Genomic DNA, 19,768 nt, shown 5'->3' with positions numbered 1-19,768 from the left:
AGAACACTACTAGCCATATATGGTTTTTCCTGTAGTACTCTCAGGTTTATGTATTGACAGGATCAGGAGCTACACGTAGTTATGAAATATTGTAGAAGAAAAATATGCATCCACTTAGTCTAGTAATACTGTTTATTTTTGCAGCATATCTAATATCTCAGGGTGTTTTATTTTCATGAGTCATAGTGTGACATCTGTACATATTGGCAAACATTACCCTGCAAGCAGCTGTGAAACTCTTGCCCTAATTGATTCAATCATTGCGCACACGTCCACCACATTTGGTCATGGCTTAAGCCTTATCAGTCATGGACAGAGCCAATGCCTCCAGGCGTTTTCATAGATTTAAGCCCAACTTTGATGGGATCTGTGATTAAGGTCACCAAATGGTGTTTTCAATGGGTAGATGTGAACCATTATGGCTTTTCCTTGAGGATATCTGTCTGATGAGCTTGTCCATGAGGTCAGGAAGAAAAGCTGCTTCGTGTGTGCTTGTGCAACATCTGTGAAGAAAGTAGGCCTCCAGAAAGCTCTTGAACAAGCTGTGCATGAAACACGATTCAGACTTGTTAGTTCCTCCTATTGAACACATTCAGGAGGAATTACAAAATTAATACCCTCGAATACCTCAAAGTGTCAGTGTTGAGTCCATTTTATATAACAGTTCGGAGAGTCTGGAATAGCATCCAAAGAAGCCTGCAGGCACTTAGAATTCGTGTATTCAAGCATTGAGGAATCGTGCCTTCATTTTGAATACTGTATTCTGGATGGGGGTAGAGATGCTTATGAGTGCACTGACTCAGGTGTTCAGATACATTGTTCTTTCAAATCGCAAGTTACAAACACTGGTGAATGCTCTTTAGGAATGTATAATTTACATCATTTAGGAAGGTATAATTACATGTAGCATGTAAATGTGTTAAGCAGCATCGAAAGCATGGAACAGTCTGGCTATGGACAAACGTATGGCATGGATCTGTTAACATCAGTATTATGACTTTACTGATGAGACATGTACCTGCTGTTCCAGGGTGCTTGAGGGAAACCCAGCGCACCGTGCCATGGCGGAACGCAGACAACTGATGACAGAAATGAGTAAGTACAGAATGATACTGCATTCTGATTGAATAATGCCTGATATGCAACCTCAAAATTTGTCATGCTGTGAAGTTGCTTTAAAATAGAAAAAATCAGCTTATTGATTACAACATGTTAATTGTCGTTCTTTTTTTTTCATTTTGTTGACAAGTTTTCAGAATCCATCTGTCTTTAACTTTAACCTGTGAAATACTGGTACATTGTGTACATGTACATCTACCAATCACAACGTACAACATAAAACAGCTTGAAGTCAGGCATTTTGCCCCCCTCCCCCCAAGTATTTGAAAGCATAGCATCCTTTGGTCCTAAAGACTCCTAGTAACATTGTCCTTTTCTGAAGGAATATACTAGTCATTTTACACTATGTAACCGTGCTGACATTCTATTCTAACATCCCAGGCATTTTTTTTTTACATGTTAAGTTTGATCCTTTTCATCCTTAATCTTTGTTAAATGTATTTTAAACTGTTTGAGGATTGTGTACATTCTACTTCCATTATCTGCAGTGTCATTTGTTTGTCCCCCCCCCTCCACAGGAACACAGAACTTTGATGTGATTCGCCTGGGGACCTACCGAACAGCATGCAAGCTGCGATTTGTGCAGAAGAAGACAAACTGTAAGTAAGGATTACTGTCAGTTAAGTCCTACAAAATGTGTTTCAGTGCATGGTTTGTTAGATATCAGTAGGGTTCAGTGACTTGGTCATCCATGAGACAATCCCTAAAGTGTTCTAGGTGATGCTTTAGAAGCTTTATCTTGACCAACAGGCCGTGCTTACTGGCATGAATTCAATGCACACTGATCACACACTCAGTCATGGCAGTAATGTAATAATGTCATTGCCAACACGTACTGTACATGTATGCAGCATATGAAATTTGAAGAAATACATAATATGCTATATTGGAAATTTACTTCTGTAGCACTGGAATCTGTCTATTATATCTTGAAGAGAAATTCAAGAAGACTTATCTTTCTTGGACGCATTGTGCTGTTATGGTTACTCAAATCAATTGAATACCAAGTTGATTGTATGATTTTGTGCCCATCATAGTGCATTTAGTAGACATCTGGAACATGATCGAGGCGTTTCGCGAGAACGGACTGAACACGCTGGAGCTGACGACGGAGCTGAACGTCTCGCGCGTGGAGTCCATCGTGTCGTCCATCATGTACCAGCTCAACAAGCGCCTGCCCTCCACCCACCAGATCAACGTGGACCAGTCCATCTCCCTGCTGCTCAACTGGCTCATGAGCGCGTACGACCCGGAGGCGCTCGCCAAGATGTCGGTGTTCTCCATCAAGATGGCGCTGTCCACCATGTGCGCGGGGAAGCTCGTGGACAAACTCAGATGTGAGGATCTTGTTGTTCGTGTCTGTGCATGTGATTAAGGAAGAATTTGTTACTTAAACGAAAGTGAAATAATCTTGGAAACTAAAGCTGTATTTTATCATCTGACCTTGATGGAAATGTGTGAAACAGTTTATTGATGGAAGGAAATTGTGATGGAGATATTGTACTAAAAGAGCACATTGAACATTTGGCGGATTTTCCCTTACTTTAAAAGGCTACATTTTTTTTAAAAAGCATGAGCAAAAGTGTCTGGGGACAGCATCTTGGTACCAGTACAGCAAGTGTGAGCAATCAGAGGAACATTCATTGGTTTTGCACAAGGTAGCATGGTGATTTTCTAACCATTTTTCCAGAAAGTCATTGTCATATGATAACAGATTAACATTGTCTTCAATGTACCTTGTATCCCATAACATGACACAACTTTAATTTTGCATATCTTCCTCAGATATCTTCTCACAGATCTCGGACTCCCGAGGACAGCTGGTGTACCCCAAGTTTGACCAGTTCCTGCAGGAAGCCCTGGCCCTGCCGTCAGCAGTGTACGAGGGTCCCAGCTTCGGCTACAACGAAACAGCGGCCAAGTCATGCTTCCAATCGGCCCAGGTACAAGACCCTGAAGTTAGTCAAACTTTTCTTATTTTTTCTTAGGCAGTAGATGGGTGAATGCCGGATGTCCCACCCCTAACCAGAGGTAACGTAACACACAGGCCTTGAAATACTACATGCATCTTAACAGTAGGTAAAGTGATGAAAACTCAATGACTGTTACAAAAATGATGGTCAAAATTTGAAGAATGTTGTTGAGGCATGTCCAAATCATGAATCAGCAGCTGATCCATGCTTCTTCAATAAGCCCTTTTGTAAATTTGAGTACGCATGTACAGTGTCAAAGGTGAAGGCCTGTGAGATGTAAACAAAACCCGTTTGGGCATTGTTATGCAAATCGAGACAATGTCGAGATGAGAGCTGTTTTCAAGCCTGGAACCTTCACCTTTGACACTGCACATGCGTACTTGAATCTATGAAAGCGCTTGATAATGGTCCAATCTGTGGGTAGCCCTCCTGCAAATTTGTGTCTCCCTGGTGATCTCTACCTGTCATGAGTAGGTGACTGTACATTTTTGTTCAATGAAAGTGAAGTATTTCAAGGCCTAATTTAGCTCTTATCCTATAATAACCATCCTGGCTTTTTTTAACAAAGCATGATACAGTATGTGTCTAACCAAATGATAAGGTAGTTCACACCCATTGCTCCCCAACCTTATACAAGTCTAACCAATCCGTAATGTGCTAGAAAACATTAGTTCTCTTAGAATTTACATGATAAACACTTTTCCCTTCATGTTCCACCACTGATTAGACACTAGTAACATCCACATGTCAGTTACACTGTATGAATGGTCACTTTTTGATGTTGTGTGAATAAAAAGAATACCGTATGACTGTGAACTAAACCGATAAATTAATTTTTCATTGGAAAAATGTTGGAACATTACTTTTCATTCTTCATTTTCACTGGTTAAGACTTGTGTGAGAAAAATGAACAGTTTTATGCCTTTCACACAGTAGCTGTTTTATGTTAAAACTCCAGTATCAGGGCTGAAAATCTTGCAACCTAAATGAATACAGGCTTAACCTTAGCACTCTTAAGTAGCCGTTTGGCACCCAATATTGGTTACAGAGTCAGGCAGCAGGTAGAAGGTTAAAGAAAATAGAAATAAGGTTTTGCAAGCCCTGGAACGTGTACAGAAAAAACTCCAGAAGATTTGTACTGATAGACAACTTCGATTCCCCCTCTCCTTTAGCGTGTGACCATCAACGACTTCCTGGATGTGATGATGGCAGACCCTGGCCCCCCCTGCATGGTGTGGCTGCCTCTCATGCATCGGATGGCTAATGTGGAGAATGGTAGGGTCTTCCTTCATGTTGTCAGTCTTTTCTATGCTGTAAAGATATGTGAGACCTTTACCAATGAAAGAAAATAGTCTTTTTGATGCATAACATACCATATCCGTAAAATGTAGTTGTTTAGACTATATTTCAGGGCTATCTACAGACCCGTCCCTCCGTCCTCCCTCTGTCCTAAAAATCTTTAAAACATGACATGAAATTGAAAAAAATGTCTTTTTGTAAAGATAAGATAACAGCTGTAGCAACAAAAATTAACAACATGGGCTCCCAAACTTTTAGTGGGCAGGAAAAAAAGCTGGAGACAGCCCTCACTCTCTCCCATAGCTTAGTCAGCCATCGGGGCAGCATAGCTCTCAGAGAAAGCTTTCCACTGCTGGCGGTTTTCCGCCAGTCTGGTCATCTGGTTGGCTGAATGACCGGTCCATTCCTTTAGATCTGTGACAGCCCTGCAATATGTTTTTATTTGTCATGGACCATTTCGTTATACATGTACAACTGGCAATTCTCTATTAGTTTTGAAATGAATGACCAGATACATTATTATGATATTATTGTATCATAACAGCACTTTGTCCTGCCGACTTTCTTAAGTGCCTTCATGGTATGAAATTCAATGTACTTTACAGACTGCCCATTCATGCCCATTCACTTGCTACTTCCATGAACTGTTGAATTTTTCAAAATACTCTTTTAAAGTGAGTGATCTTTTCCAAGCTAAACTGCCTTGGTGTCTGCTCTAGTGTTCCACCCAGTCGAATGTGCGTACTGCCAACGGGAGTCAATGATGGGGTTCCGGTACAAGTGCCAACGGTGTTTCAACTACCAGCTGTGTCAGAACTGCTTCTGGCGCGGCTACACCAGCGGGAACCACACCACGGACCACGAGATGAAGGAGTACTCATCCTGGGTTAGTCAACACTTCCGCTGTTTTAGTACTTCATGTAGCTTTAACTTACAAAAACTATGGGCCATGTCAATTTGATAACAAATGTACATGTATATAGATGACGTCTGCACGCGCATCAATTTTTGTCTGTTCCCCCCCCCCAAAAGGTTTCGACCATGCTGTAACTTGTACAAATTAGCTGCAAAATGGATAAATGTATGCCATAAATTGCAAAGGGCATATCGGAAAATGGATACGAATATAGAACTTGTAATTCTGAAGTATGTCTTGTAGGAGATCAGGAAGAATGTCTTAAGTATTTTCAGAACGTTTTCCCCAGTTGCAAGTGAAATTTCTGCAGGTAACAGTAAAAAGCATTTTGAGTATGCATATATCAGAGACAATTTTTTTCAAAGATGAAATGACTATAGCATGATTTGACACCCACAGGCTCTATATACAAATGTACCCCTTAAGCTGTTGAGAAAGTCTTTTACCAGGTGTTGGCGTCATGATTAGTGGGCTGGTCACACAGAAAGCCAACTTTGAATGCCAAGTGCAGATTCCTGACTTTACAAGCTGTGTTCTCCCGACCCAGAAATCCCCAGCCAAGCAGTTTGGACATGCTCTGAAGAAGTCGTTCCGCTGTGTGCCAAAACACGCCGGGCCAAACCACCCCAGGTTCCCAGACGAGCCAGAGCAGACCCTGGACCTCTCCAACATCGTGTAAGTTCTCACATCTGCCAAGTGGCCTTGTACTTGTAGCCAAGTGTTTCGGGTCTCCCCTCCACTTGTGAGTAAATCACTGACAAAAAAGGCATTTAAAATAAGTGCAACATTCAAATATCAATATTGGTTTGTCTTGAAAGTCTTCTCACCAAGGAACTTTTATAGTCTTGCGTATCCGTCTTAATTCTTAATGTTGGTTTAATAAAGCCAAGCGTCAACTAGACAGGATCAGGTCCAGGTTTACCTAGACCTAAACCTGGACTTGGACCTTATTAAGCCAAACCTACCTTGTATCCACCCCTACCTTGTACCATGCAACTATTTGGTACTCACACATCTTGCCATTCTAGTTAATTTACCGGGCCTCCTATACAAAGGGAGGTCCATTGTTTGAGGAGGCACATAAAAGAACCCAACACACTAATTGAAAAGAGCAGGAGTCTTCCCGTTGTGAGTGGATCAAATAAATCTGTCCAGACATATATGCAGCTTGTACTCTTCAGTAAAAACCCGGTGTGTTATGCCATGAGGCGGTTTACTCAGGGTATGCAATACAAACAGAATACTCTCCCCTAACATAGATTAGTTAGGGAAGAGTATGTGAGCCCCGGTTAACTAGGGTGATACTCAGGCTGATCTTAATGGTGTCCGAGATGAGAAAGGATAAAGTGCCAATAGTATACAGACCTAATTCAGTATGCCATCCCTGTCCTGCCTGGTTTGAAAAAGATACATAAATAATTTCCTGTAAGGTATCTTGACCTGTCAGGTTTTGGGGCTGTTTCAGAAAAAAACACTTAGAGGAGCAAGAAAGCAAGTTGACAAGGACCTTTTCATAATTCAGAATGACTGAATGTTAAAACAAGCCCATTGATGTTGAAGAAAACTTTGTTTTCAGTCCCTTGGATTAAACTCACATAATAAAGTCACAAATGATATATTTTTATAGGATGCAGTGGATGTGCAATCACTCTTGTCATGATTTATTCACATCAGTTTTTACAATGTGTAAATCTACTTGCAGATTTGAATCTTTTATGAGCATGGAACAAGTCCAGAAATTTTGTAGCAGACAGCAGACTTTGAAAGCTTTAAACAAAGCATAATGCAGTAAACCTTACATGTACCAGCATTACTTTTTGAAGTGTTTGACATTGCTGCTTTTAATGACAAGTTGCAAGGTTTATAAGACTTATCTTTTCTGTGAAATTATTTTCAGGCCACCCTCTCCACCCCCTGCTCTAGCTCATGAGTCAGCCCTAGCCACCAGTATTTCTTCAGAGCACACCACACCTACAAAAAGGTAAGCCTCTATCACACTGCACTTCCATCTTCAAGTGACTGAAAGTCATTACAAAAGAGTTAGTCATGTATGTAGCTGTGTAGCTTCTCTTTTTAGGGAGGGAAGCAGATATAAGTTTGTCCCAATTTTTTTTTAGCAGTTTCCATTAATTTGTTAACAATAATGTGTCACATTCAAAAGTTGAGCAAAACATTCCCTTTGTGATATGGAAAGGTAATGCACATCAATTGCAGTGCACAGAATTTCAGTTTTGTTATATACAAGACTGGTACACTGTAAGAAAACTGGAAAGTTACTTGCTTGAAGGCTTTTCTTCACGATATGCTCCAGTCATCATGGAATTCAGTTTTATTAGTCAAAGTTTCATACTGCACATATTCTTGCTGAGAAGGTGAGTTGTGAGCTCACAATTCTGAGCTACTACTGTCAAAAATTGGAGCAAGAGTCACAACATAACACTATGCAAACTGGTGATGTTTTTACTGAAGACTGAAAAAGAGACCAGACAATTTTTTAATTAAGAGGCCATCATTAATTTTTCAGAGGTGGTTCTATGTGAGGCAAAATAATGTACCTGTAGAAGCAACATATTACTTTGTCTTGACATCCTCCAGACGTACATGTACCATCAGCCTGGTTTCTTCCAAACATTTAGAGAATTGATTAATGTACAGAACTGTACAAATGTCAAATGTGAACACATTCTTTATTCTCTGGAGCCTGTCCTCTGTGCATCTCCAGTAAAATACATTGAACATAATTGCCTTGCCTCCTCCATCATCTGTCATGTGTCAGTGGTGTGTCGCAAATTTTGCTGGCTGTCTTGGTCTCGGGGGCGGCTGGAAAGGGATTCGGAGCATTTCATCCTTGTACCCCATGTAGTGAAACATTTCCAGGGCAGACTGCCAGGCACCTACTCACATTCATTTGTCGCTGAGTTATACTTGCAGTGACACTGAACCAACAGTTCAGCTTATCAGCCAAAAACATGAAGACATGCTGTTACATACATGTACTGTTACAAGTGTTAGGTATTCTTGTCTTGGGCACATGATGGTATTATAGGTTAGTGTGGAAGCAAGGAAACTTCAGGAAACACCTGCATCTTGATTTCTCCATAAACAAATAAATATTTCACTTCTAGCAGTAACTTTATGGCATATACATGTATAGCCAGCAAAGGGATGTTTATCATATATGATGATGATCAATGAGTTCCTTAAAATAGATATAAACACATCTATAGATAGACACAGTTATTCAAATACACAAAGGGGTGTCTTATCCCAAAATAGGCATTTCAAAAGCCCTGTATACTTTCCTGAATGAATCAAGGATGGTATTAGGCCTGGCAGTTGAATGTCTATCTTGGGCGCAATGGTAGGGACTGTCAATTGCATTTGTGTTACTGAGATATTGGGTTTTAGTATTGGTACTTTCAGGTAAAAAAGTGCTAGTAAAGTGTCTAACTCACAACGAGTGCACAGCCTCTTTCGTTTTTGCGATTTGTTTTCTCATTCTGCATTTCTCTGCCCATTTCACCCCCATTCCCTTGTGTTGAAGAGTACCCGAAGTTTACCAACCCAGGATTGCCTCATCTCCGCCCAAGTTGCGTATACAGAGGAAGTGAGGCCTGTTAAACTGTCTGAAGGGTGATTCCCCCCCGGAGACTTACCGGCTGTTCAGTCCCCCTAACCATTAACTGCATTCTGCTGTTTGGATGAGCTTGTTTAGACATTGCTTACAGTGTACATGCTCTGTATCTGACGATAGCATACCATGTTAGAGTTTTGCATGGTCGTCAGTATGGTTGCAAGTTGTATGACATGGCATTGAAAATGTAAGGAAAGTTTGTAGATGTAGCCCTAGAAATGTAAGGAAAATTTGTAGTAATGTTAAAGTCCTCTGAACAGTGACATTCAGACATTACATGTGTAGCATGACATTTTATCAGGTGTACGCCTTTGTATGACCAGAAGCATGATTCTTGACTGCATCTTGTAACTTCAGTGCCCATCAATCCATACATGATCACTTGTTACATGCAGGATATGTAGCCATTGATGCACACTTCCGAGTGACAAATGTTGTAGCAAACAAGAGATCGCCACTCTGTGCATCTGTCAGATGTGTACTTCCTGTAGGTTCCCATCTATCAGTGTGTTGAGGCATTACTTTCTATATGTTTGTCACTGCCGTGGGAAGTACATGTACTGTTCAGTGTTACTGCTGATGTTTCTGTATTCCTGTAGTTAAGAAGTGCCATTTAGTACTCTGTTTAAATCTTGCTGCTGCTACATTTGTATGTGTATGATCCTACAGCTTGAATAAGCAGATATCTAATTCACATTTATGTACAACTGCAGAGCCTTCCCTGTGGACACCATGGACTCCACCACTCGGATGGATGACGAGCATCGCCTGATCGCCCGCTACGCGGCACGCTTGGCTGCAGAACAGAACGAGCAGGTAGGCTTCCATGTAGCTGTTGTGGCAGTCTCACCAGTTTGAACCTGTTTATTGTTTGTGTGATACTCTGAAGACGTTGTTAGTCCTAGAGACCAAACCTTGAACAGTACGTTGAAATTCTTGTAGTTATCTATATCTATGTATCTACATGTATATAGCAAGTATAACCACCCTTCGGCATAACACACCAGCTATGTGTAAACATACAGACTGTATATGGTAGACAAGTTTGGTTAAAGCCTACTCCTCTCTTTGGCTGTTGAGAAAAAACATTGCACAAGGTATATATGCCTAATGTCATCTCTCTTAATTCCCCCGGTACCCTAAGACTGCCATAGTAAAAAAAAGAGATCTACCAATGCAGCATTAGTACAATGTCATTTGTAATTCTCAAGGAATGCACACTCCAGATACCCAGGTGTCATTCAAGACATTCTTGAGAAGGTTTCCATAACACCTATTTTTAATGTGGCAGTCTTAGGGTACCCGGCAGGATCATGATAGTTGATGTTACATAAGTATCCCTATAGTTGATGCCATGGGAAAGTTTTTCACACAGCATGTTGTTTCCTCCTAGAACACGACTCCTGTAGATGTGAGTCCCTTGTTACACCAGTCCCGTAGTCCAGGGACAGAGCTCGCCCTCAACCTGGACGCCAACCGGCAGCAGCGAGAACTGATCGCTGAGCTGGAGCACAAAAACAGGTGGGTGTTAGCTTCGCATATATCATCAGTAGTTGGTTTGTCATTGTTTGGCCAGCCTTATGTCAAGGAAAGTCCTTCTCAAAGGCTTGCTTATGTCGAGTCCGTCTCAAAGGAATCAGAGCTATTACAAGATTTACTCAGCCTTGTATCCAAACCTATTAATACAATGTAGCTCCCGAGTCTCTTCTTTCCTCTCCACAAGTAGGAGAGGAAAAAAGAGACTATGATAGGTTTGGATACAATGTACTAGGGCAAAGATTTACCGAGAATTTCCTGTTGCAAGCTATAGAAAAGGGTCACGCACAGAATAAATGGAAAAGATTATTTGTTTGTATGCTGCTGATACAGTTACAGTCACTGTGGTGATTCTTAGTGAAAATGACAAGTACACAATGTAGCAACACAGGAAGAAAGTACCTACATAAATATGTTAAAATGTACAGACTGCAGAAAGAAAATGGACTGAAACCGATAGTCTGGATCATGGCTCTAAGTACATTGTATTTTGCATACTTAGAATAAATTAGTTGATTTCCCTATGATCCTCATGTTTCCTGTTATTCAAATCACAGCTTCTGCTTTAAAGCTAAACCTAATCATAAGAAGTGACTGTCCTTCATGTCTGTGTACCCCCTGTGTCACTGTGTGTCTTCAGTGTCCCTTCAGGGTTCCATAGTCCAGCTGCACAAGTTTTCAAAAGATGTTCCGAAGCATTTTGCTTTTCTCCCAACATTTGTCAGGGTTCAAGTTTCACTCCATCTGTATCAAGTGTTTTCTCACAGTAGTGGTCCCCAGATTGCATGCTTTTTTCAGGGCTCCACATACATGTACATCGTAGAATCTGTCATTTTCAACATCTATCAAAGCCAGAAAATGAACCATTGGTCTATTCACTTACCTGTACACATTTAATGTATATTCCCCTATCCCTAATGTGTGAGATTGTTTTCTTACAACTTGGACAATCTAGACCTGGCCAAAGCTAGGACAACAAAAAATGCTTACAATAAGATAGAAATGTGATTGGTGTCAATACTAAATAGTTATCCATATCAAAATTAGATTACAATACATGTAATTAGATTTATGACAGCCTTTTTGAGAGACAGTTTGGCCATGAAATGTTGAGTCTCTGACATGAGCTGTTCTTCCTGACTGGAGTTGTTTGTGCGTACACCCCCAGCCCCCGCGAGGTGGCTGAAAAACTGGCCCAGTGGCTGAGAGAACAGACTGATCTCTTGTCAGAGTGTCAGCACAAGAATAGGTAGGCTGCCGGTCTGGTTCCACTAACAGAGTGAGCAGCCTATTAAATCAAACGTAGAAACCCGCTGACTTCCTTATTTTTTTGCGTACAAAGCTTTCAAGGCTGGACGTTAATTCCCAGAAGGGAGACTTTTCTCTCTCTTGCAAAGGCACTAACACTTCCAAGCTGGTGCTAACAACCTGCTACAGTGCCAAAGGCTTCTTCTGCACTGTCTTGCATGAACAGAGCTTCTTGGAGCATGTCAGCATTAAGATATTATTTTACAGGATGGAGAGGATGTACAAATGTAGCTTGGAGAAAAGACAACAGAAGACAAGATTTTGAATAAAACACATTGAGTAATTGGGTACCATTCTGAGATATCGCATGATGTTGCTTCAAAGATGATGCCGAAAATTGAAGAGTTCTGTATTTCGTACACCAGAGGATCTGGAGAAGACCAACTGCTGTCAGAAGATCTTTGCCTTTACTTCCACCACCGATGTGTACAGTATTGTTATTTGCATGATATTACAGTTTTGTCACCTGGCAGTCTCACAATGTACATAATCTATCCATGGAGGACACAACATTTGTTCCATACCTTGTGGTACATGTGCATGTACTACACATACAGTGTAGGCCTGTTGGATAATCACATTCAGAAATTGCTATTTCCTACTGTTAAACTTCATCAGCTCTAGATGTATTTGATGACATGTCTTTCTACCTGAAGAGATTTCATATTTTCCCCTTTTCAAAAGGACCTTATGTCACATCAACTAGGATTGACTTAAATGTTGGGAATAAAATTAAAATGTCTTTTTGTCTTGGAAATGATAAGAGTGGCCTGTGGAGCCCTGAAGGAAATGTGTGACACTTACAAGTAGGTCTGGTTGGTTATGTGTTCAAATGAATCCTAGTATAAATCACTACAAAATGTGAGAGAGGGATTGTAGCTTTGTCTCTAACCCTCTTCCTGCTGACTCCTGCTACATCCAATAAAATCTGGCATGTAGAAAACCCCACAACAGGGAGAATGTTAAAACTGTAACCCTAGGAAAGGGGTTACTATAGGAGCAATGGCAACACAGGCATACTCGTCATGGTGAGGTAACTATAGACTGGTGTTATACCTATTACTTGTGAGTTCAACTTGAAAATCCAGATTTCTTTCACATACATGATTGTAAAATGTGCTGTTGGTTTTCAGCTGCAGCCAAATCAGTATACAATGTTAATAATAACATGCCAAAACAACCATGGAAGTGAATGCAAAATCCATGGGTCTGTTTGTGAAAGAAACTGAATTGTTCTCCCAGCCTTGTTGGTTGGGATCATGAGAAAAAACTGTGGTTGGATGTGTTCCTGCAGGGAGATCATGCGCGAGATTCAGCGCCTGCGTCAGGAGCACGACGAGGCGTCGCGGGGGATGGACGAGTCACGGAACCCGACACTGCTGGCAGAACTCAGGCTCCTCAGGTACCGTTGGTAGAACTTGATAGAAAACACGTCGTGTAATTATTGCTCCAGCACAAATAAGGAATGGTGGGAAATTCGTATATGTGAATGAGTTTCCTTGACATGTTCAACCATCAAGTCTCATCCTCTTCAGTATGTTTAGAAAATCTGCCAGCTATACATCTAAAGTATCTTATGCTTTAATAAATCTAAACTTAGCCACTGAATTAGCCCACAGTAAGGAGAGAGCTGACAGGACGATCGTCTCAACAGTATCAAAGTTAAGGTGTTTAGTGTGATTGTAAGTGTGAAGTTGTGTTGTCCCACAGGCAGAGGAAGGATGAGTTGGAGCTGCGCATGTCGGCCCTGCAGGAGTCACGCAGGGAGCTCATGGTGCAGCTGGAGGGGCTCATGAAGCTGTTGAAGAGCCACGGCAGCTCCCCCACCCCCCGCTCCACCCCAGGGGGGTCACCGCTCACTGGTAGTGCCAAATCACCCCCTGCCCCTCCCCCTCGCACCACCCCCTCCACCCCAGGGTCCGACAGTCTGAGCGGGGTGGGCGGGGACGTGAGGCAGGCCTTCGGGCCGGGCCAGTCCAACTCGGGGAGAAACTTGCGGAACGACCTGCTTGTAGCAGCTGATTCTGTGACCAACGCGATGTCCTCACTGGTCAAGGAACTGAACTCAGGTATGGGATGGTACTCGTTTAGCCTTTATCACTCTAAATAACCGTTTGGCACCCAATTTGCTATTGGTTACAGAGTTAGGCAGCGGGGAGAAGGTTAAGCTAAGATCATGCATGACATGTAGGATTAGTTTTATTTTAAGGCTAGCCCAAAGTTTTTCTAGGGTAAGGAGGCAACCTGGAAATGTGTAGATGAAAAAATGATTCACGAACACATTCAGAATTTACTATGCTGAATACTCTCAGAATTTTGAGTTACAAATAGGAGGTACTGTTCAGATGCACAGTTTGTAGAATGTTTAATCTGTGTAACATAATGACCTGGAACTTCATTTTACATTTCTTAGTTTCTTGCTCATTGTCATTTACCTCCTTCGGTCCACTCTTTATACAGAGGCTGAAGACAGTGATGAGGAGGACGACAGGCAAAACGGTTCCATCACGGAGGCGGAGACCTTACCTCGGGAGAAGCGGGGGGCGCTGATGGGGAAACACGGGAACGGGCGGAGTCACGGGCCGCAGGAGGCAGACTTCCTGGGGCGGACGGACGACGAAAGTGTCGATCCCTCGGGCACCGATGACGACAGCTATATCAGAAGCACAGACGAGGAGCGGTGGAACCGCAACACGACAGATGACGAGATGTACGAGAGAGAGCGCCAGGTGAGATGATGGGAAGGGGGCTGTATATTTTCTTTCCAGGTTTGAGATTCTGCTTTGGAGGATAAAACTGTTTACAAATTTTACCTGATATCATTTGGAAAATGGCAAATATTGAAAATAATGGCTGCTTGGGTAGGGAAATTTTTCTTCGTAGTAAAAAGAACAAGGAGGTATTTCATGGTAAGTGGCATATAAATGTTGCTTACTAGTGTCTTACATTAACAAAAATTTGTATGGCGATAATGTTGCAACAAGAAGGTTCAATAAACTTGTTTGTACCTCCTTCGTTGCAAGGATTCACTGACATAAATGTTTTAACTAGATGTAATTTGATTGTTTGAAGTCTTCTGTCTCATCTTCTCTTCACTGTGTCTCTCTGATTTCCTATCATGCTGTCTGAATTAGGGAGGCCACCAGTACACTTACACCTTCTAGGTAAGTATGGAAAGTGTTTACCAGCTGCCCCCCTCCCCCCTGCTCCTGCTCCAGGGTTGTGGCTGCGACTGCAAGTTTTTGTTTTTTGTGCATGAGCTTGAGCCTCTTGGGAACCCGTTTTTCGTGAGGTTGATGTTTTTGCATTTTTACCAATGCATCAAGCCGCAAAGTATTGAAATGACCATAACTCCTATGTTGTTAGATTCCTTGTACATGTATGTGTGGATATGGTAAACATCCAAGGTATATAGAGTTTGGATTTTGCTTGCCATTATTTCCCTACTGACTGACATTATTTCCCCACGATTATCAACTATGCTTTGGACTGCTTCTCCAGTTGAGTTTGCATGTACCTGAGCACATATTTATCAAGATTGACGACTGTGTATGTTTTGATGGGTTATTGTATGTCAATATACAGAGATGATTGTGTTGTGTAAAGTTCTGTTACTCTCGGCAAAAAAATAGCGAATTGCGAGCCAAAATACCGGGGAAATACGGGCAGAGAAACCTTAAATTTTAATTTTTGGGGGATCCCTGGTTAGCTAAGCCCACATTTTCCAAAAACATAATAAACGTACCGTCCAAAATAAGAACGTACTGGGTGGATTTTTAGGCTGAAAAAAATAAACGTACCGGTACGTTTATTTGGGAGATGAGAGTAGCCTACTGGGAAGATAAAGACTTATCCCAAAACCTGACCAATAAAGGGCTTTGTGAGCCTTGATGGTGTATTGTCTGACTATATTTTCTAAGTGCCTGTGTGCTTGAGCCTTGCAGCTTGCATGCTGTGACGTCTATGCATACTGATGAGCTCCCACAAGTGCTCTACCCCTGAGCTGTGTGCCTAGCAGGAATGAACTTTTAAAATCGTAGCCACTTTGAATCAGGAAAAAGCAGCTTTGTAATCAATCAGTCATTACCCACATGGTGCCAAGTGTATGATTCGTAATCGTATAGGCCAGAGGGATACTCATGTACGTATATTGTTGAGCTATCTGTCACGACGGCTTCCGCTTTCCAGATAACAAAGTAAACCCTCAGGAATAGTGGTACAGATTTAGATACATTAAGTTGTCACTTTTGTAGACAGGGATGACTTTGTTCTTAGGGAAAAGCAGTTTTCAAACAGCATGTGTTCAATGTAGATTCCAAAACCAATGATATATTCTTGATATCTCTGGCATTTTCTATGTATGGTTCACTCAGTAAAGCCATGATGCTATCAATTACTGTGAAACATTTCAGAATTATGTTTAGAGGATTATGAAATTTATATACGTGTATGTCATGCCTTCCTTCCTCTTACATGATGATAAGTGGGATATAAATTTGATTAGTTTATAATGTAATGCTTGTCCTGCACTAGCCTGAGTACCATCCTCCGTAGTGACTGCAGGCTAAATGCTGTTCACTTGCTAACCACGGCAAGGGAAAAGCAATAAGCCAGCAGTCACTACGTGGTTAGCAATCGAAAGGCATGGAGCCAGCGATCATTCAGGCTATATCTTGTACATAGAACTTCATAAGTAATGACACACTAATGTAGATATTTGCTAATGTTTTCCTGTTTGTTTGTTTGTTTGTTTGAACCTTTGTTTATTCTGTCCGCCCCCTGCAGCGGGGGATGAGGCTGAGCACACAGACGGACGAAGAGAGCTACGTTCAGACGGACGACGCGGAAAGTTACATCCGGACTGACGACGAGGACGGGGGCACGGACTGGGAGGAGACGATGCGGCGCTGGGTGACTCGCTAGACACGATAGAAGGAGGGAACGAAAGAGATACTATGGGGAGGGTTTTGTAAACTTCAGCCAAACATAAGGAATAAAAGCCAAAGTGACATGCCCATATTTATATTCCCACAGCATGGAGCCTATATATTGAGTTAGAAAAAAGGCTGTAGTTTATTTATGCATAATGCACAGGGTTACTACATGCTGCCATGTTTCTGTCATTTTTAACAGTATACCAGCAAAAGCTTCTTTCTAGATACCTCTTATTTAGAAATGCAAATTTGGTCAATTCATACATTACATATGACCTCACTTCTTTGCTGTAATCAGTAGCATAATTACTTCATATATTGCTTCTTAATTAAACTGTGTTCAATCACCTTTGAATCCTTCTTTCAAACAAGTGATAAGCCAGCATTACTTAAGTAGGTGTCAAATAATGTGGCTTCAACCCATCGCTAAAACCAGCTTTGGTAGATTGGACAGAATATTTGCTATGCTATACCTTGTGTAAAGAATAATAATTAATCCCACTGAAATACAATATTTGAGTGACCATATTTCTGAAGAAGTCTCATCAGACCTTTATCCTTCAGCAGAATTTTACTATAAAGCATTTGGCTCCAGGTTGAGTTGTTTTTAGTTGGAAGGTAAGAGGTACATGAGCTAAAGAGCAAGAGGGGTGCATGGAAAATGTAGGAAAGTGATTTTATGGCATGGCAAAGAAAGGGAGGAACAATGTCAGGGATGATCTTGTGTTCGTAGGCTATGGTGTTAGTGGTACGTCAGTCCATGTAGGTGACTGTGATACAGACCACAACTTAGTATAAACCCAAGAAAAACTGATGATGTTTATGTTGTAGAACCAATGGATAGCCTTCATAAGAACCAATAGCAAAGTTGTATTGTTACCATCGTCATTAATATTCAGTTGATCCTAATGCTGCTTGCGATAGCACTGACATTGCTGTAACCATTTTGATATGTAACTGACCACACATAGAACAAGAGATCAGTTGTTGTTAGTAGCAGTACTCTTGCAGATTGCCCCCGTTTTTTACGGAAAAGGAAAAGTGGAAAATGTCACCACCAATGTGGGCAATACCTCCAGCTTTTAGAATCTTAATTTAGGTGCAGACAGAAATATGGTGGCTACACTTACTCCCTTTTTGTTACTTTTCTCACCAAGCAGGGTCTCTTGAGCTATTCTTTTCATTAAAAGCTACCCATATTTCTACATTAATTATAGTGCTGGATACTTCATTATCTACATAACTGTAATAGTATTTGTACTTGAACCTGTCTACACTGTAACAAGCAAGGAGTACAAGTAATGTATTTTAAAAGTGGAGTATTCAGTTTTAAAATGTAATGTATGTATAGAGTATCTGTGCACTTTTGTACAGTCAAACATGTTGTTGCTGTGCTAGTAGCAAAGACGTTAATCATTAATTGTGGGCACTAAAGATGCAGTTGTAGCACTTTTATGTGTATTGCTGTAGCAAATAGCAGTTCACCCATGCTGCCTTTTGTACAATAGGGACCATTTACATTTACAATGATGCAGTATATGTCAAACTCTCATGTAACATTCTAGCTCTATCATATATTTTTCCTCAAAGCCTTCATTTCTACACATAGAAAATAGTAACAATGGTGTCTAGTAGTTCCATACAATAAAAATGCATGACAGACAGTTATAATTGTTTTCCAAAGGATAAAATGGCCAACGAAATTGCTGTAAAGTCATGCTCTGTACAAGGATCTTATTTCTAGGGATAGTCGGTAAATTTCACAATTGAAGCTACCAGCAGAGTACAAGTGTTAGAAAAGAGGCTTGTTTTTATGAAGTTGTTGTCCCAACTTTTTTGTTACCAGCTTTACATGTGACATAAACGCTACCTCCCTTAGTTACCAGTTTTGTTGACTCGTCCCAGGACTTGCCTTTTTTGTTTCTACCAATTTTATATTTTTTGTTACCACCAAGTTTACTTTTACTGTGTCCTCAAACTATATTCAATGGAATTGATATGAATGTAATTCATTGTACCTTAAATGGAAATTTAAATCACCGACTAGCAAATTACATAAAACTGAAAAAAGCCTTAATTTCTGTTGCCATGAAAAAATTTTCATGGCAACAAATGATGTTCTTGTAAATCCAGGTACAGTTTGTGAAGACTACTGTGACCTGTTGTGTAGAACAGAAAGATAAGGTTGCATGTACATGTACCCTTGGTGTGCTTGTACCATCCAATGCCAAACTCTATCACACTGATAGGAATATCACATGGTGTAGGTTTGGTGATGACACAGGCATTCTGAGGGTGTGTAGTAAGATCCGTGACTGGTCTAAAGCGATCAGTGCATCAATGCATATCATTTACCTACAAAGTGCAACTCACCATTTACCTATAACCTGTAACATTATGTATATCTTCACATGGTAAAATGTTGAATGAATGTTTGATAAATGTTCAGCCATTATGATGGTTGATAATTATAGCTATGTAATAATCATTTCCCTGTAACACTTGTAGTGATGTACATGTAGTGTTTAATGTTTTGCAGTTATTAGTATAATTGTGGCAATAGAAACCATCATGGTGCAGCCTCAATTTTATTGTTATTCCAAAAAAATAGATATTCCATGTAATAAACATCCTAACAAGTTTATTCATCGTTTGCTCTCATTATTGTGCTTTTGCCACTGCTCTCTTTCCCCCACACCAATTTATTGTGTATGTCATAGTGGCGATTGGTATTCAGGACAATCGTGAGTTGTCCTAGTATTTTTATTTATTTATTTATTGGTTCAGCATGTACATGCCAGGGTTGCCCAACTAGCCGTAGGCTATTACTAAGAGCGAACCCATGTGCGGCCATAGGACTGAACCACTCACACCGGGGCATGCCCCTACTCTTTTTTGAAAGGACACAGTGGTGGGTTCTTTAACGTGCGTGAGGTGTGGCTCTCCCCAAACATGGGACCTCCATTTAACGTCCTATCCGAGGGACGTCCCTAACCGAAGCTAGGTACTCATTTACACCTGAGTGAAGTGAGGAAATTTTTGTTAAGTG

The 19,768-nt window shown here is 41.0% G+C and overlaps 1 protein-coding gene across 8 annotated transcripts in view; it reads left to right on the top strand.

The window, feature by feature from the left end:
- The window catches only part of LOC136427706 (dystrobrevin beta-like), a 35,642-nt gene extending 16,279 nt beyond the window's left edge, over nt 1–19,363 (top strand). For 3 of the 8 annotated variants that reach the window (XM_066416798.1, XM_066416797.1, XM_066416793.1), the window contains 16 exons: nt 1,031–1,095; nt 1,638–1,718; nt 2,157–2,456; nt 2,905–3,077; nt 4,265–4,367; nt 5,111–5,277; nt 5,855–5,982; nt 7,205–7,288; nt 8,852–8,914; nt 9,655–9,757; nt 10,335–10,462; nt 11,646–11,726; nt 13,080–13,187; nt 13,496–13,854; nt 14,246–14,514; nt 16,571–19,363. In XM_066416798.1, coding sequence (XP_066272895.1) covers nt 1,031–1,095; nt 1,638–1,718; nt 2,157–2,456; nt 2,905–3,077; nt 4,265–4,367; nt 5,111–5,277; nt 5,855–5,982; nt 7,205–7,288; nt 8,852–8,914; nt 9,655–9,757; nt 10,335–10,462; nt 11,646–11,726; nt 13,080–13,187; nt 13,496–13,854; nt 14,246–14,514; nt 16,571–16,708 — 2,350 coding nt within the window. In that variant the 3' untranslated portion in view covers nt 16,709–19,363. Of the gene's footprint in view, nt 1–1,030; nt 1,096–1,637; nt 1,719–2,156; nt 2,457–2,904; nt 3,078–4,264; nt 4,368–5,110; nt 5,278–5,854; nt 5,983–7,204; nt 7,289–8,851; nt 8,915–9,654; nt 9,758–10,334; nt 10,463–11,645; nt 11,727–13,079; nt 13,188–13,495; nt 13,855–14,245; nt 14,515–14,919; nt 14,950–16,570 lie in introns of all 8 variants that reach the window. The other 5 variants (XM_066416800.1, XM_066416795.1, XM_066416801.1 and 2 more) reach the window with 5 other exon arrangements.
- Nucleotides 19,364–19,768: the final 405 nt, after the last annotated feature.

The sequence above is a fragment of the Branchiostoma lanceolatum genome, chromosome 2 (genome assembly GCF_035083965.1).
Source record: "Branchiostoma lanceolatum isolate klBraLanc5 chromosome 2, klBraLanc5.hap2, whole genome shotgun sequence".
NCBI lineage: Eukaryota > Metazoa > Chordata > Leptocardii > Amphioxiformes > Branchiostomatidae > Branchiostoma > Branchiostoma lanceolatum.
The sequence above is the reverse complement of the archived record's forward strand: the minus strand, read 5'-3'. Positions and strand labels throughout refer to the sequence as shown.